At 43.0% G+C, this 15,982-nt stretch overlaps 1 protein-coding gene and 1 long non-coding RNA gene across 9 annotated transcripts in view; one reads left to right on the top strand and one right to left on the bottom strand.

The window, feature by feature from the left end:
• The first annotated feature begins 292 nt into the window (after positions 1–292).
• Positions 293–15,982, top strand: part of LOC118363646 (protocadherin-19-like) — an 84,918-nt gene continuing 69,228 nt past the window's right edge. Inside the window, exons 1-2 of one of the 8 annotated variants that reach the window (XM_035744714.2) lie at positions 293–3,578; positions 7,209–7,563. In XM_035744714.2, coding sequence (XP_035600607.1) covers positions 1,432–3,578; positions 7,209–7,563 — 2,502 coding nt within the window. In that variant the 5' untranslated portion in view covers positions 293–1,431. The remainder of the gene's footprint in view (positions 3,579–7,208; positions 7,564–15,982) is intronic. The other 7 variants (XM_035744719.2, XM_035744716.2, XM_035744720.2 and 4 more) reach the window with 7 other exon arrangements.
• LOC127914010 (uncharacterized) overlaps positions 9,001–15,982 on the bottom strand; it is a 34,623-nt gene continuing 27,641 nt past the window's right edge. The window contains exon 3 of the long non-coding RNA XR_008087595.1: positions 9,001–9,408. This is a non-coding gene — a long non-coding RNA (uncharacterized LOC127914010). The remainder of the gene's footprint in view (positions 9,409–15,982) is intronic.

Consider the following 15,982-nt stretch of genomic DNA (forward strand, 5'->3'; position numbering starts at 1 on the left):
AAATATAGTAAACATACCAAGAGGTCTACCCGTTATATATATGTGCGTGTCTGTGTTAGTTAATTAGAACTACGGTACTAGGCGTGGATCCTGTTCAATTTATTTAAATACATAATAAATGTAACCTATTTATATCAACACTACTTAACCCATTCCATCTACAGCTGTACAAGTGTGCAGGTCGTCGGCCGAGTTTTCGTTGCTGTAGTTTGCCCCACCCACCAGCAAATCCAAACCTCCTGTGTAACCTCTGATTGGTTGAGGGGATTGCGGGTCCTGAGACTCAGCGCTCAGCGCTGAGCTGTGCATTGGGGCAGTGTGTACTGTTGATGCGAGCGGAGCCGGGAGCGCGTATTGGAGTCAACTAGCAGCCTACTGACAACGAGTGGTGCTTTTTAGCTCATTCAGGCCGGATATTTTCATGCATTTTGCTCTGCTGCAAGCTTGAAAACGAACTGCTTCTTATTGTGACGATATCCTTTCATCTCTATATAGTTTCACAATGGATTTGATATGGACCATATCTCGCCGCGGAATGTGTTCGGTGTCTCCATGTGTGCGATCCAAGGAAATGAATTAGTAAAATAAGCTACAATACTTTGAGAGAGAGAGTAAAACCTCTAAATGCTTGCCTGGAAATAAAAAGGTAACTGTGGTCTTCACTAATAGCATTATAAGACTAGTTCCGACAACAGCATCCTTGGTCTACGTTCGATAACTGGACTTTGGCTATTCAGGGCTTTTCTCAATACGGATTCATTTTTACGTTTCAATCGGATATCTGGTGTGATATAATTGCCCAGTGAAGAGGAAAAGTCATTACAACTTGAAAAAAATCGTCAATATGAATGAATGGAACGCACGCGTAAAATCCAGTTTGTCTAAAATGCGCCTTGTGGTTTTGGTACCGGAATCATGACGCTGGGAAGAATTTAACTGGAAAATGTTTAGCCAATTATTTGATCTCCATTGAACGTTATCCTTTGATATACCTGTTCATCGGATTGTTCCTCCCTTTTGATTTTTAAATTGTTATTTTTTGCATGGTTTTTCACCCTGCATCGAAATGGTTGGGTTTATCGTGTCAATCGCTATAGTTGTTGCTTGATATGAACTGCTCAGATTTACATGGGTAAATCAGTGTTCTGAGATCATTCAGAATGTTTTCCAAGCTCTATCCTCCCCAAAATCTCACGCGTTGCAGCAGATTGGAGAATGTGGTTTTTATCAGAAGAGTACAATGAAGTAGACCATATCGATATAATCAAGTAACATTTATGTCATATACGAGCCTTTTCTTTTATCAAAACGTATTCCCTGGAAAACTTTTCGATGAGATAACTGGATGATTTTTCCCGTTATCTCTGACATGCATAGGTGTGCGTGATCATACAAGGTCCCAATTAAATATAAGGAAAATCAACAGGTACAATGTACGCCAGGGAGATGGATTTTATACAAATGATTTGGATAGTTATTTTATGCTGGACTGGGGTTGATTCTGTTATTAATTTGAAATACTCGATAAACGAAGAGCAGAAAGCTGGGTATATCATTGGAAACGTGACAAAGGACGCACAAACGCAAGGATTTGCCATTGCACCGCGAGCGCCGTACTTGCGGGTCATCTCGAATTCAGAGCCGCGATGGGTGGAACTCAGCCCGGCTGGACTTCTCCTCACACATCAGAAAATAGACCGGGACGTGGCTTGCCGACAGACGGCAAAGTGCACTGTCTCTCTGGAGGTGATGTCAAACTCTATGGAGATATGTGTCATAAAAGTTGAAATTGTGGATTTGAACGATAATGCGCCCAGATTCCCCACAAACCACATTGACATTGAAATCTCAGAGAACGCCTCCCCTGGTACCAGGTTCCCCCTAGAGGGGGCAAGCGATCCGGACTCGGGGATCTTCGGTGTGCAATCATATTCGATCACCCCGAATGAGCTCTTCGGGCTGGAGATTAAGACTAGGGGGGACGGGTCCAAGATTGCCGAGCTCGTAGTTCAAAAATCTTTAGATCGGGAGACTCAGTCTCACTATTCATACGAAATCAGTGCAGAAGACGGTGGAGACCCCCCAAAGATTGGCGCAGTCCAGCTCAATGTTAAAGTAATAGATTCAAATGATAATAATCCAGTTTTTGACCAGCCTGTGTATACAGTGAACGTGATGGAGAATTCTCCTATTAATACACTTGTAATTGACTTGAATGCAACGGACCCTGACGAGGGAACTAATGGTGAGGTTGTGTACTCGTTTAACAGTTACGTCACCGAGAAAACGAGAGACGTATTTAAAATTGACCCTAGAACCGGTATTATCACTGTAAATGGCCCTTTGGATTATGAAGTAACCCATATTTACGAGATTGATGTCCAAGCCAAAGATTTAGGTCCCAATTCTATTCCGGCTCATTGTAAAGTCACTGTCAATGTGATGGATGCGAACGATAACCCACCTGTCATTAGTTTATTGTCGGTGAACACGGAGCTGATTGAAGTTAGTGAGAACGCGCCTCGTGGATACGTTATTGCATTAGTGAGGGTCTCAGACAAAGACGGGGGCGCGAATGGTAAGGTCCAGTGTAGACTACAAGGCAACGTTCCTTTCAGGCTCCAGGAATACGAGAGCTTCTCAACCATCCTTGTTGATGGCAGGCTAGACAGAGAGCAGAGGGACACGTACAATCTAACTATCCAAGCAGAGGACAGTGGTACCCCCCCTTTACGCGCCACTAAATCGTTTGTAGTGAAAGTCACAGATGAAAATGATAACCCTCCCCACTTTCTAAAACCACATTACCAAGAGATGGTCCTAGAAAACAACCTTCCTGGATCATGTTTGCTGGCTGTGTCAGCTGTCGATCCTGATTTGGGCATGAATGGCACAGTTTCATACACCATCGTGCCCAGTGAGATTAAACACATGGACGTAAACACATATGTCAGCATAAATCCTTCAGGGCGTATTTATTCCATGAGATCATTCGACCACGAGTACACTAGGACATTTGACTTCAAAGTTTTGGCCAGGGACCAGGGGAATCCGTCCTTGTCCAGTAACGCGACGGTACGCATTGTCGTTTTGGATGTGAATGACAATACACCTGTTATGACCACTCCATCCCTGGTAAATGGCACCGCGGAGGTATCCATTCCAAGAAATGCAGGAGTGGGTTACCTGGTGACCCAAGTCAAGGCCGACGACTATGACGAGGGGGAGAATGGAAGGCTGACCTATACCATCTCGGAGGGGGACAGGCTTTTCTTTGAGATAGACCAAGTGAATGGAGAGGTGCGGTCCACCAAGATGTTCGGAGAGCAGGTCAAGTCGACCTACGAGATCACAGTGGTGGCACGCGACCACGGGAAACCGTCGTTGTCGGCCTCGGCATACATTGTAGTTTACCTCTCACCGGACCTGAACGCTCAGGAATCTATTGGACCCGTAAACCTGTCGTTGATCTTCATCATTGCCCTGGGCTCTATTGCTGCTATCCTCTTTGTCACTATGATTTTTGTGGCAGTAAAGTGCAAAAGGGATAACAAGGAGATCCGAACGTACAACTGCAGGTACTGAAAACAGCCCCTTCATATCCATCTCATTAGTTTGGTGTTTCAGTCGGTCATGGTTATAGGCCTGTTGTTTTATTTTATTCCCCCATATAGGCCTACATGTACGCATTTTGGTACCCATTCAGTGGTGCGCATAATTGTTGTGCGCGTGTGTGTGTGTGTGAGAGAGAGTGAGTGAGTTCAGGCTGGTACTGAGTGCACGTAGCTGTATATCTAGTGCATGTCCAAGGGCCCGAATGTTAGGCGCTATTAAGGAATGCAGGTGCTCGGAATTGGTAAGCAAAAATGGCTTATGGACTCCTTGACCAAGTGTCCTTCCTTGGCTTACTCCTTTTTTTTGCAAATCCTCACCATTACATAGGACTAATAATCTTGGCTAGATTCAGAGAATTATCTGAATTTTACAGCTAATTGAATTTATGGCGCATGTTATTCCCAAGGGTTCAAATGAATGTTCTAAAGGAGACAGCATACCCTACCATTCTGTGAGAACGATTACATAATAATTATCATTATCAATATTACTGTTACTAATCACAATGATAAACCCAATAATGATAATAATAATAATACAATTAATGCTAGAGGGATCTATTACTAAAATTAATGTCATCCACCTTTGAACCCACTATGCCTCTGAAGGAGACATACATTATTATGTAGCACATTATTGTCTTGATCATCATAATAAACATATGATTTTATTCTGTAAAGCATCAGCTCCCACTTTGATTTCCTAGTGATACATTACCACTTAAAATGTCCAAATTGCATTTGTGGATTTAACCTGAAGCTATTATCATATTTCATATTTTACTCTGAACAGCATTTTTGTTGTGCTGCTACATCAGGCCGTTTCAAACGTGTGGCAATTGGCTGACCTTGTATGGTTCTTCCATAAAGTAAGGCAAATGCACATCTCTCAGTCAGCTCTAGCAGATAAAGGACTATTGACAAAAATGTTGGGTTGAGATCCATTAAACACACTGTGAAGCAGAGGTTCCCAACTCAGGGGGCATGCCCGCCAAACGTGGCGCCAACGTTTCATGGGATGCTCGGGACCTTCCTTGACCTTCCTTGATCTAAAACTACGCAGAAATCTGCAATGCTTTAGGCTAGAAACAAGCTGTAAAATGCCAGAGGAAGATGGGACTCTGATGCACATGGGAGTATTGGTTTGTCTCTATGACAATCAGAAGCTGAGCTATGACCTTCTAAAGTCCAGGAGTCAAAGAAATTGGACTATGCTTGGGAAGTCATTTTATACAGTGACTGTCACTATCAATTGATCAAATCACTTTCTGTCAAAGAGAATAGATACAATTAAGTTGAGGGTTCATAAAAATTATAAAACACATCTGTTAATAGAATAATATTTTGGGAAATCGGGTCTATACTTTATTTTCCTTATTTGTTATTATTATAATCATTAAATAACCTTCCTAAAATATGTCACGGGTCATGTTAAACTATGTAGAATTGCAGGAAATGAGTTTCAAAACAACATTTTCCTAGGTTCCTCAAATTAAACCAAATTAGTGTTGTATTTAATATAGGCTATCTCAATTAACAATAATGATTGAGGAGACCCTTGGGAAAAAAAGGTTGGGAACCCCTGCTGTGAAGCATAGCCTACAAGAATGGACATTGTGTTGTACTTTCTTTTCCTTTATTCACCTATAAATACTTAAGGTGTGCAGACAACTTTATTTTTCAAAAAAAGTGTGGACTTTCTCAGGCACACATGATCATGGATTATGGTTCATATTGGTCACTGTTGATTTAAAATCTAAAGCACTCATGGATTTGCATCATGTTTTCCCAATCCTTATTCTTCAGAGATGTAGATTTGATCAGGGCTTCACATAGTAGGAGATCACTTTTACATTCAATATTCTATGTACGGTATGGATAGTACCCCTAGGGCCTCACTTGTTATGTCACATAGCTTCTAGTTTCAAAGTCACATTGTTGTCAACACAAACAGCACACAGACAGTAATGAATGACATTGGAATAAAAACATCTGTTTGTTTTCTGAAAAAAACAATGCTCTTAGAGAGTGAAGCAAAGGACTCTGGACATAAGTCATTTTATTAAGCCAACTTTAAGGGGATTTAGGGCGTTTATATGCTGTTGTTTTTTTCCAAAGATGTCTGTCATTGCCACATTGAAAAACATAGCCTACTACATTTCCCAGCACGCTCTTTCATTTGGATGTAACCCACAATGCTCTATTTCTGTAAGAAAAATACACAACCAACCAATCAAACAAAAAACTAAGCTAAATAAAATAATATCTGCCCAACACTACCTAACCTTCATCTTAAAAAAATCCTGTTTTGTGGCATAAAAATCCTCTTCCTGCTGGGTACTTTAATCTATATTGCTGTGCAGTGCTCCTGAGTAGCTAGCTACCACCTCAAACCTATGCAGTACTTATCTGCAATTTATTACTAATTTTCTTTGAGTCGGCAGGATTTTTCCTGTCCATTTTTCGATTTTGGGCACAGGAGTACTAGAGAGAACAATGACAGAACGATGCACTCTCTTTTTTGATCCTCACAGTCTCTTCTCTCCCCTACTCAGACGAGAGAGCAGACACGTGCGCGAGAGAGGGAAATAACAGTTTTAAGATGACCCGAAAAAGATAGAGTCCATGGCTGCTATTGACATTTTATTTTCCAGAATGAAGGCAGGGAGGAACAGACCCGGAAAGCATCTTAAGTGAAAAGGAGAACCCATCCAGTAAATACTAAGGACGGGGGAGTCCGACATGTGCATATGCAACCAGGGCCTCAAGTTTTATTAGATACACGGTAGAAACAATAGTAAATAACACAATCTATCCAACCGGGGCTAAAAATAGATTGTTGGAGAGTGGGAGTCCATGCAAATGTTTGACATGTTAAAAACTCAGAGGAATAGGCTCAAGTCAGGAGGGATTCAAGGGATTCTGCTTAAAATAAAACTTCCCCTCATAAGAATTTGCAAGCCTGGATGGAGAATGGAAATTGTCTTCTTCCAGCCTGAGCATCAGCAGCATCCTTTCAATAAAGAATCTCCGGCTTTCTCATTTAGGCTGATTAGAATCAAAATGCTCTGCTCCAGTCAGGGAACAGCCACAGACACTAGTTTCTAAATGAATTTGATTTTACAGATTTCCTGCACTCCATATTGCCAGTGGGCCTCGCTTGGTAATGAAAGAAAAAAGGGAATTAACGTTAGCAGTGGGGCTGTGCTTTAAATATGATTGAAAATTTGGTTGGTGCTCTTCAGTATTGTCTGTTGTCTTGTTGTTGCTGTGTGTGCGTACGTGTGCTTTTGTGGTTTGGCATGTTTGCATTGTGTGTGCTTGTTGTTTGTGAGACATGTCGACTGTGCCGTGCATGCAAACGCAAACAAATGAGGGATGATGGCTCCATTGGTGGCATGGGGAAGGCGGTCAGGCTTGGGGTGACTTGAGCATGGCTCCTCTCGCTCTACCCTGAATGCCCACCAATGAGCTGGCCACCACCATGGGAACTTTCGGTCAGCACCCTGGCATGGCCGGGCGGGGCGCCTCTGACTGAATGGCGTTTGCCTGTGGGCAGATACAACAGAGCACTGCTTTATTGAGTCTGTTCAGTTTCTTCTACTTGCGCAGGGTGGCGGAGTACTCATATGGCAGCCAGAAGAAGTCGAGCAAGAAGAAGAAGCTGAGCAAGAACGACATCCGCCTCGTGCCGCGCGACGTGGAGGAGACGGACAAGATGAACGTGGTGAGTTGCTCATCTCTCACCTCCTCCCTCAACTACTTCGACTACCACCAGCAGAGCCTGCCGCTGGGCTGCAGGCGCTCCGAGAGCACCTTCGTCAACGTGGACAACCAGAACTCACGCAATGCTGCACCCAACCACGGCAGTTATCAGCAGCACTCCTTCGCCAGCGGGCAGGGCCCCCAGCAACCTGACCTCATCATCAACGGCATGCCGCTGCCTGAGGTGAGACCACGCTTAGTTCGCTCTGATCTGTCCCTGCGGCTTGTTGCTGCTGTGCCAATCTGTGCCAATGCCCTTGGGAAGAGGGGGGGACAGAGGGTGGATGTACAGGGTTGGGTGTATGGGACAGGGGAGAGTGATGGTTAAGACATGTCCGGTCAACTCTTACTTAGTCTCACTAGTCATTGTCATGACTGCGCTGTGCTTCAGCTTCCAGTGGGAGTATAGTCATTTTGGGGTATAAAATAGTAGTTGTCGGGAGTACAGTCGCTGTGGGTTCACCTGGTGTATGTGAATGAATTGTCACGTTGACCGGGTATGTTCTCTCAACAGAAACGTACCAGATCATACTTCTATACCCTCAGTGTAACAGTACATTTCCTACTCGTTTGAAATAGAATCTGATCCGCCATGTGTGGTCTTGTGTGTTAGTAGATGCATTTGAGAGAAATAAATCAAAGGCATGTCAGAGGTTTACCCAGGTACAGGGATTGACCTGTGGATGAGAGCGAGCCGTGCCAAGCACGAATTTGGAGGCCTGACAAAATGGATTATTTGGCTTCCACCTACCTGCCTTGTTTCTTTGTGAGCTGAGCTATTGCAAAAGAACAGGAGTTTGAACACCTGCCAGACGCATTGACCCGGCTAATCAGCTCCACCACATGTGGTAGAAGAATGCTCCATGTGCAAACAGTGCGAACGGCCCAATAGGCTCCAGTGTTAGTCATGCAGTCAAGGCCAAGACTGCAGCTTTGCACCCCACACAGCCAGCTATTATAGAGCTATAGTCAATTCACTATGGATAGGATTGATTGTATTGACGTAGCGATGTATGGCTGAAGACAGCAAAGGCCTTGCTCGACTGGCGCTATTTAAGCTGACAAGAGTGTACACCGACTAGCTGGTCTTTAGAGTATAGATTTTTGCCTCTATGCCATAGTCTATTGGATTCCTTGGACATCCTCTCTAGCTTGACCTACTTCTATGGCCCTCAGTGGGGTAGGGGGTTCTCACAATCCTGTTCAGTCCCAAATAAAGCAACCCCAGCCATCACATATTTGATGACTCCAATACTCATTTGACATTCAGTGAGAAGAAGGGTGGAAAAGCCTAAAATCAAAACCAGAAACATAAGAACAGTTATTGAGCCATTGATTGGCTGATCCACTGAGGATCTGAGCTCGTATCGGATCCCGCGGGGTCGATGAGGCCCCACTTACAGCCACGCTGATTTACTGTAGACTGTCTGGGACGGATGGAGCCAGATAGAGGGTGAGTGAGAGGGAGAGGAAGAGGGAGAGAAAGAGATGTCCTGTAAATTCAAGTGCTGGTAGGGGGGAACAAGAGCATGCCACCATACCGTGCCCAGGCCTTTATGTACCCGCAGGTAGCATTCAGGTCACAGACCTCTCCATGAGCAAAACACAGGAAAAAACTTCAGTCCGGCAGGCACAAAGAAATGACTGTGTGGTTGTAAAATCCAGGTGGAGTAGCCTGTCTTTAGGGCTTAAAGCATCCAATAAAAAAGCACATTTTCTGGATTAGAGAGGCCTTTATTTGTTTCTGTTAATGAAAAAGAGAAGAGAGGGAGACAAATAAGGTCTGAGTTTCTGATATGCAAAGCTTGGAGGTGTCTGATAGGGATGAGTTAGGGGATGGAGGAAAGGAGGGAGGGAGAGTGTCTTCATGCCAGGTGTCTGGGCTCCACAACATTTTTACATTTTTTTTTCCGTTTGTGATTGGCTTGATAAAGGCAGAGGGTCTGCTTAACATGCAAGCTCTGTCGTAGCTCCGCGTTCCACATGACGTTGACAAACATCCCTTTGACCGCGACCCTGTGCATATTTCCTGTGGACAGACGGAGAGAGGAGATGCTGATTGTTAGTCAATGGGAGAGCGGGAAAGAGGGAAATAGGAAAAAGGATAGATGAGCTGGTTGAAGAGAGAGAGAGAGAGGGGGAGGGAGTATGTTCATGTGCCTGTGTGTGTTTGCATTCTCCCCCTCAAGCAGGCTGCAGCGAAAGCCACATATTTATTCTCCATTCTGACATTTATAAGACAGTAGCTAAATATTCACACATTGCTGTTAAAATACAAAAAGTGTTGTCAAGTGCAATTGCATAGCCTTTAATGTAGACCGCAAACAAACAGTGCATCTGTGAAATGACCAATAATAGCTCTGTCACGGTGAGCAAACCCACTTGACTCCACAAGTCCACATTTTCACGAGGTCTAGCTAGGACACAGGGGCACTTTTGTGATTAGTGAGGTTCATGCTTTATCCTCAAAAACGTTTGTCTTCACCCTGGCCTGAGGGCGCTCCTGCTATCATCTGTGAGTCAACCACCGTTTTACAGTTTTACACTAGGGCATCATATTTCTTTATTTCCAACTTATTGTATGAACTCTAAGCTGAGACACATGGAATAATGGCATTAGGATTTGAATAAGAGAAAAAAATGAATAATCAAAAACAGGAGAGTGAACGACTTCATATGTAATAATGAGGATTTGATTTTATAAGATTCATTAATGTTATAGGATTTGATTTATTGGTGTACAGGTATATGGGTCTCATCAGCACCCAGTACATGTATTAGGTCGTTTTGTATTTTTCCACCTTTATTTAACCAGGTAGGCCAGTTGAGAACAAGTTCTCATTTACAACTGCCACATGGCCAAGATAAAGCAAAGCAGTGCAACAAAAACAATGACACAGAGTTACACATGGGATAAACAAACGTACAGTCAATACCACAATATAAAAATCTGTATACAGTGTGTGAAAATGAAGTAAGGAGGTAAGGCAATAAATAGGCCAATAGTGTTGAAGTAATTACAATTTCGCAATTTACACTGGAGTGATATATGTGCAGATGAAGATGTGCAAGTGGAAATACTGGTGTGCAGAAGAGCAGAAAAACAAAAACAAATATGGGGATGAGGTAGGTAGTTGATTGGCTGGGCTATTTACAGATGGGCTGTGTACAGCTGCAGTGATCGGTAAGCTGCTTTGACAGCTGACACTGAAAGTTAGTGAGGGAGATATTAGTCTCCACCTTCAGTGATTTTTGCAATTCGTTCCAGTCATTGGCAGTAGAGAACTGTAAGGAAAGGCGGCCAAATGAGGTGTTGGCTTTGGGGGTGACCAGTGAAATATACCTACTGGAGCACGTGCTAAGTGTGGGTATTGCTATGGTAACCAGTGAGCTGAGATAAGTCGGAGCTATACCTAGCAAAGACTGATAGATGACCTGGAGCCAGTGGGTTTGGCGACGAATATATAGCGACGACCAGCCAACGAGAGAATACAGGTCGCAGTGGTGGGTAGTATATGGGGATTTGGTGACAAAACAGATGGCACTGTGATAGACTGCATCCAATTTGCTGAGTAGAGTGTTGGAGGCTAATTTGTAAATGACATCGCCGAAGTCAAGGATTGGTAGGATAGTCAGTTTTACGAGGGTAAGTTTGGCAGCATGAGTGAAGGAGGATTTGGATTGGAGATGCTTAATGTGAGTCTGGAAGGAGAGTTTACAGTCTAGCCAGACACCTAGGTATTTATTGTTGTCCACATATTCTAATTCAGAACTGTCCAGAGTGGTGATGCTGGGCAGGCAGCGATCGGTTGAAGAGCATGCATTTAAGAGCAGTTGGAGGCCACGGATGGAGTGTTGTATGACGTTGAAGCTCGTTTGGAGGTTAGTTAACACAGTGTCCAAAGAACGGCATCAGATGTATAGAGAATGGTGTTGTCTGCGTAGAGGTGGATCAAAGAATCACCCTCAGCAAGAGCGACATCATTGATATATACAGAGAAAAGAGTCAGCCAGAGAAATGAACCCTGTGGCATCCCCATAGACACTGCCAGAGGTCCGGACAACAGGCCCTCCGATTTGACACACTGAACTCTATCTGAGAAGTAGTTAGTGAACCAGGTCATTAGAGAAACCAAGGCTTGTTGACATTGGTTGTATTATCCTACTTCAGAAAGATAGAGATTTTTAATAGTGCTTTACTTCAAGCTAGGTGTACTATGAAACAACATGGTCAAATGGTAGTTAAACAGGAATAACCTATGTATTACCAGCTGAGAGATGTTTGGTTGACCTGCCTGTGGTTGTGGTTGCAGATTAAAAGACTACAGGTCACTGGTTTAATTTCTTCTTCTTCCATGGCTTAATTGTAGCAGATCAGTTGGTGGGGGAGACAATTAGACAGTAAAGGAATGGCCTTTGGCTATAACGTGTTTTTGAATGGGTAATGTGTACTACTGTGGCTTTATTATATCTCCACCTGTGATTCCAGATAATGAATATGGCAGGGAAAAAAATAACTTATCTCTGGTATTGATTCAGTTTACGCTCATCCTTATGCGGGAAACAGATTGCATATTTTTTTATTTTGTTGGGTTTCATTATGGTGTTCAATGAAATAGAAAAAAGGGAGGCAGTCTTTGTGCTCCCTGGTGTTAAAGTGTGAGACGTTCTGTGGAGAAACTATAAGCAGATATTTTTTGCCAAGTTTAGTTCAATGCTAATTGAGGTAAATTCACATCCAGATGCTCCCATTCTGTTACCTGAAATATGGCTACATAACTAGCTATTGTAAGCATATGGCACATGTCGTACAGTTCAATTTCGGGCTTTCTGCAGTGTGACGAGTTTAGGCACTTGGGAGCATTTGGCCATACCAAAGGCATTTCTGTTACTGTGTCTTGAATTTGTTCCTCTCACAGTCAACAGCAGAACTCCATGCTGCAAACAAAACCAAGGTTGCTAGCTACAGAAATGTGTTAATCACTAACTGTTTTCTAAGATAGCTTGAAATAGCCTACATTTTAATATTGCTGCAAGAGAGGCGATGGGGAGCGGTACTGGGTTCCATATTCTACATGCCTGCACATCATCCCACCCCCCATGCAATCACTTCACATCAGAACAATATGCACAGAACACATTCCAACAAGCCACATTGAGGATGCAAAGTAGATGTCGTGCTGTCAACACATACTACATACATTGCACTACTGGTTTGACTGGCACAACACAAACTCAAGCCGCTCTACGTTTAGTCTTTGATCTTGTGATGTTTCCAATGTAATTGGACGATCCAAGCCCCCTGTTTCCCTCCTTCCATCTCACTTAGCTTTTTCTGAGAAAAATGTCTGTCTTCTCTAATCTGGTTGCCTTCCTCTTTAAGCCACTGACTAATACATGTGACAACACATATGGCAGGATAATATGTTGCGAACTACAGAATTGTACATTTTCTATGACTCCCATCGAGGCAACAGACTAGGGCTTTTGTATTTCACTAGATTTCATCAGGCTAATCCAATTAATCATCCCTAAATCCATACGATAAAGTAAAGGTCAAAGCATGCTGTCTCGTTGAGGGGCTTTATGCTGAGAAGAAATCTCAGTCAGGCTCCAGGAAAAAGCTCTGATGAGGGAGTACCATTTAAACAATTTCAAAAGGGGATTTTCGAAGCTCAGGAAGAAGAAAAGAGAATAATCAGGTGGTGAAAAAGCGAAACAAAGATTTTACAGAGTGGCAACTGACGCATTCTTGGCTGCTTGAACTTGAAATGTTGAAATGCTAGTGTGTTTTATCTGTTGAAGGAGTCGGGGGCGAACCTTTGCGTGCTTTAATGTCTCCTCTTCAGAGGGATACGAGAGAGTGAGGCATCTTATCTGAAGCCCCTGATTGAGTAACTGGCAGATGAGTGCAGGAATTATTGCGAGAAAGGTTTGGTTTGTGAGTGAGCCATGGATTTGGGAACGCTCTTGCAAAACCATCAGTCAGTCTGACAGTCAGTTAGTCAGTCAGCGAAACAAACAAACATTTCAACATTCATGCACATTCATGCATGTACAGTATGGACACACCTACTCATTCAAGGGTTTTTTTCTTTATTTTCACTATTTTCTACATTGTAGAATAATAGTGAAGACATCAAAACTTTGACGTAACTAAAAACATGTTAAACAACTCAAAATATATTTGAGATTTTAGATTCTTCAAAGTAGCCACCCTTTGCCACGGTGACAACTTAGCACGCGCTTGGTATTCTCTAAACCAGTTTCTGGAATGCTGGAATGCTGTTCGAATGCTTTTCGAACAGTCTTGAAGGAGTTCCCACATATGCTGATCAGTTGTTGGCTGTTTTTCCTTCACTCTGCGGCACAACTTATCCCAAACCATCTCAATTGGGTTGAGATCGGGCGATTGTGGAGGCCAGGTCATCTGTTGCAGCACTCCATCACTCTCCTTCTTGGTCGAATAGACCTTACACAGCATGGAGGTGTGTTTTGGGTCATTGTCTTGTTGAAAAACAAATTATAGTCCCTTTAAGCACGGACCAGATGGGATGGCGTATCCCTGCAGAATGCTGTGGTAGCCATGCTGGGTAAGTGTGCCTTGAATTTGAAATAAATCACTGACAGTGTCACCAGCAAAGCACCATCACACCTCCTCCTCCATTCTTCACGGTGGGTAACACACATGCGGAGATCATTCACCTACTCTGTGTCTCAAAAAGAAATGGCGGTTGGAACCAAAAATCTGAAATTCGGAATCTTCAGACCAAAGGACAGATTTCCACCGGTTTAATGTCGATTGCTCGTGTTTCTTGGCCCAAGTAAGTACCTCTGGGTCTTCTTTTCCTGTGGTGGTCCTCATGAGAGCCAGTTTCATCACGCGCTTGATGGTTTTTGCTACTGCACGTAAATAAATGTTCAAAGTTCTTGAAATGTTCCTGATTGACCTGTCTCCGGTTTACATCTTCAAACTAAGAGAAACCATAGCATCCGACAGGAGACACATCCATCCATGATGTATATGGGTAAGATAGTCTAGCTAGTTAAATTTTCAGATATTACACGCTTCTAATTTTGACAGATAATGGTTTCATTTCAAGTTAAAGTGTACTGTTGCCTAGCTAACGTTAGATGGCTGGCTCGCTAGCTAACGTTACATGTATGATCTTATTTTTCGCATCTCAGAGACATTTGCCTGAATATTATAGCCTAATGTTAGCTAGCTAACATTAAACAATGTAGAAAATAAAGTAAAAATAAAGAAAATCTTTTGAATGAGTAGGTGTGTCCAAACTTTTGAGTGGTACTGTATATGTGTCAACCAATAGCCACGTCGGGTCATTTAATATTCGGTGACTGAAATTATGCTCTGATGAACACTGAAATGGGTTGCACTTGAGCCTTTATGGATGAGTAACATTAACCCATGGGATGCTTTAATTCCCAGGGATAGGTCTACCCTGTTCCTACTACATAGTCTAGCCAAGTTGACCTGTACTGGACTGGCCTGGTTGCGCATCCACCATAATTCCTGGCAACTTGCTGCAAATAACAATGTGAAAAGAAAACATCCATGCCAGCACAGTAAGGTTCAGGTCAACATGATTGACAAGCTAATGCCAGTTCAGTGTATATATATATATAGCCTTGCCCCTGAAACACTATTCCTTGCTTCGTATGTGGAGGATGTACAATAAATATGTCACATTAGCAGCCAATGGTAGCCTCCTCAAGCCCCAGGCTGCTGCCCTCTTCTCATGATTGGGGGGTGCAGGCAACAGCTGAGGTGTCAACACATACAGTACATGAGTGAGAGGGCCTGTCATATGCATGTCACTGAAGCCCGCCTGTAACCACGTGTGATGGCTGAGCAGCCCCTCTGTCGGTTGCATCAAGGCCAGGGAAACTGTGGACACGGAAAAAGGCTGGAATTATGATGAGAGGAGGGAGGAAAGAAGAGAGAGAGAGCAACACAGTCTCCAAAGAGGGAGGGAGAGAGAAAAAGAGATAGAACCTCAGCTTTATCTGTAAGTCTATTTATAGGACCCCGAACGATTTTCCATAACCTGTATTAGTCTGACTCCAAAACACTCTTTCTCTTCTTCCCTCTGAAATGTAATTCTATTGTGAAGTACAGATACAGTTATTATACTGAAAGCCCATCCTTTGTTCAAAATATAACCCAAATGAAACTATAGAGCAGGAGGGAAAGAAAATGGCTCCCTTTTAGTGTTGGTTCAGCATGCACTACGTCTGCTAAAGAAAATATCCATATCAAGCACCTCCATGAAGTTGTGCATTGTACATGAAAATACTGTAGTCATTCACCAAAATGTTTATTTTTGCACATGTACAATTTGCCTGGCAGCAATGGCAGTCCAAACTGTAAACCTTAGATGGTAGAAGGTACGAAGAGGTAAGCACTTATGTGCTTCGAGCCGAGTCCAACGTTAAAAATAGAACGTTGAAAAGAAAGCACATGAGTTCTGTTAGTGGGTTATATAGTCCCAGTAATTTAACAATAGGCCTGCTACACAATCTTGTGGTGTTCTTGCAATATGACGCTAATGAATAAATACTATCATCTTATAAATCTGTAC

Source organism: Oncorhynchus keta, chromosome 30 (genome assembly GCF_023373465.1).
Source record: "Oncorhynchus keta strain PuntledgeMale-10-30-2019 chromosome 30, Oket_V2, whole genome shotgun sequence".
NCBI classification, from domain to species: Eukaryota; Metazoa; Chordata; class Actinopteri; order Salmoniformes; family Salmonidae; genus Oncorhynchus; species Oncorhynchus keta.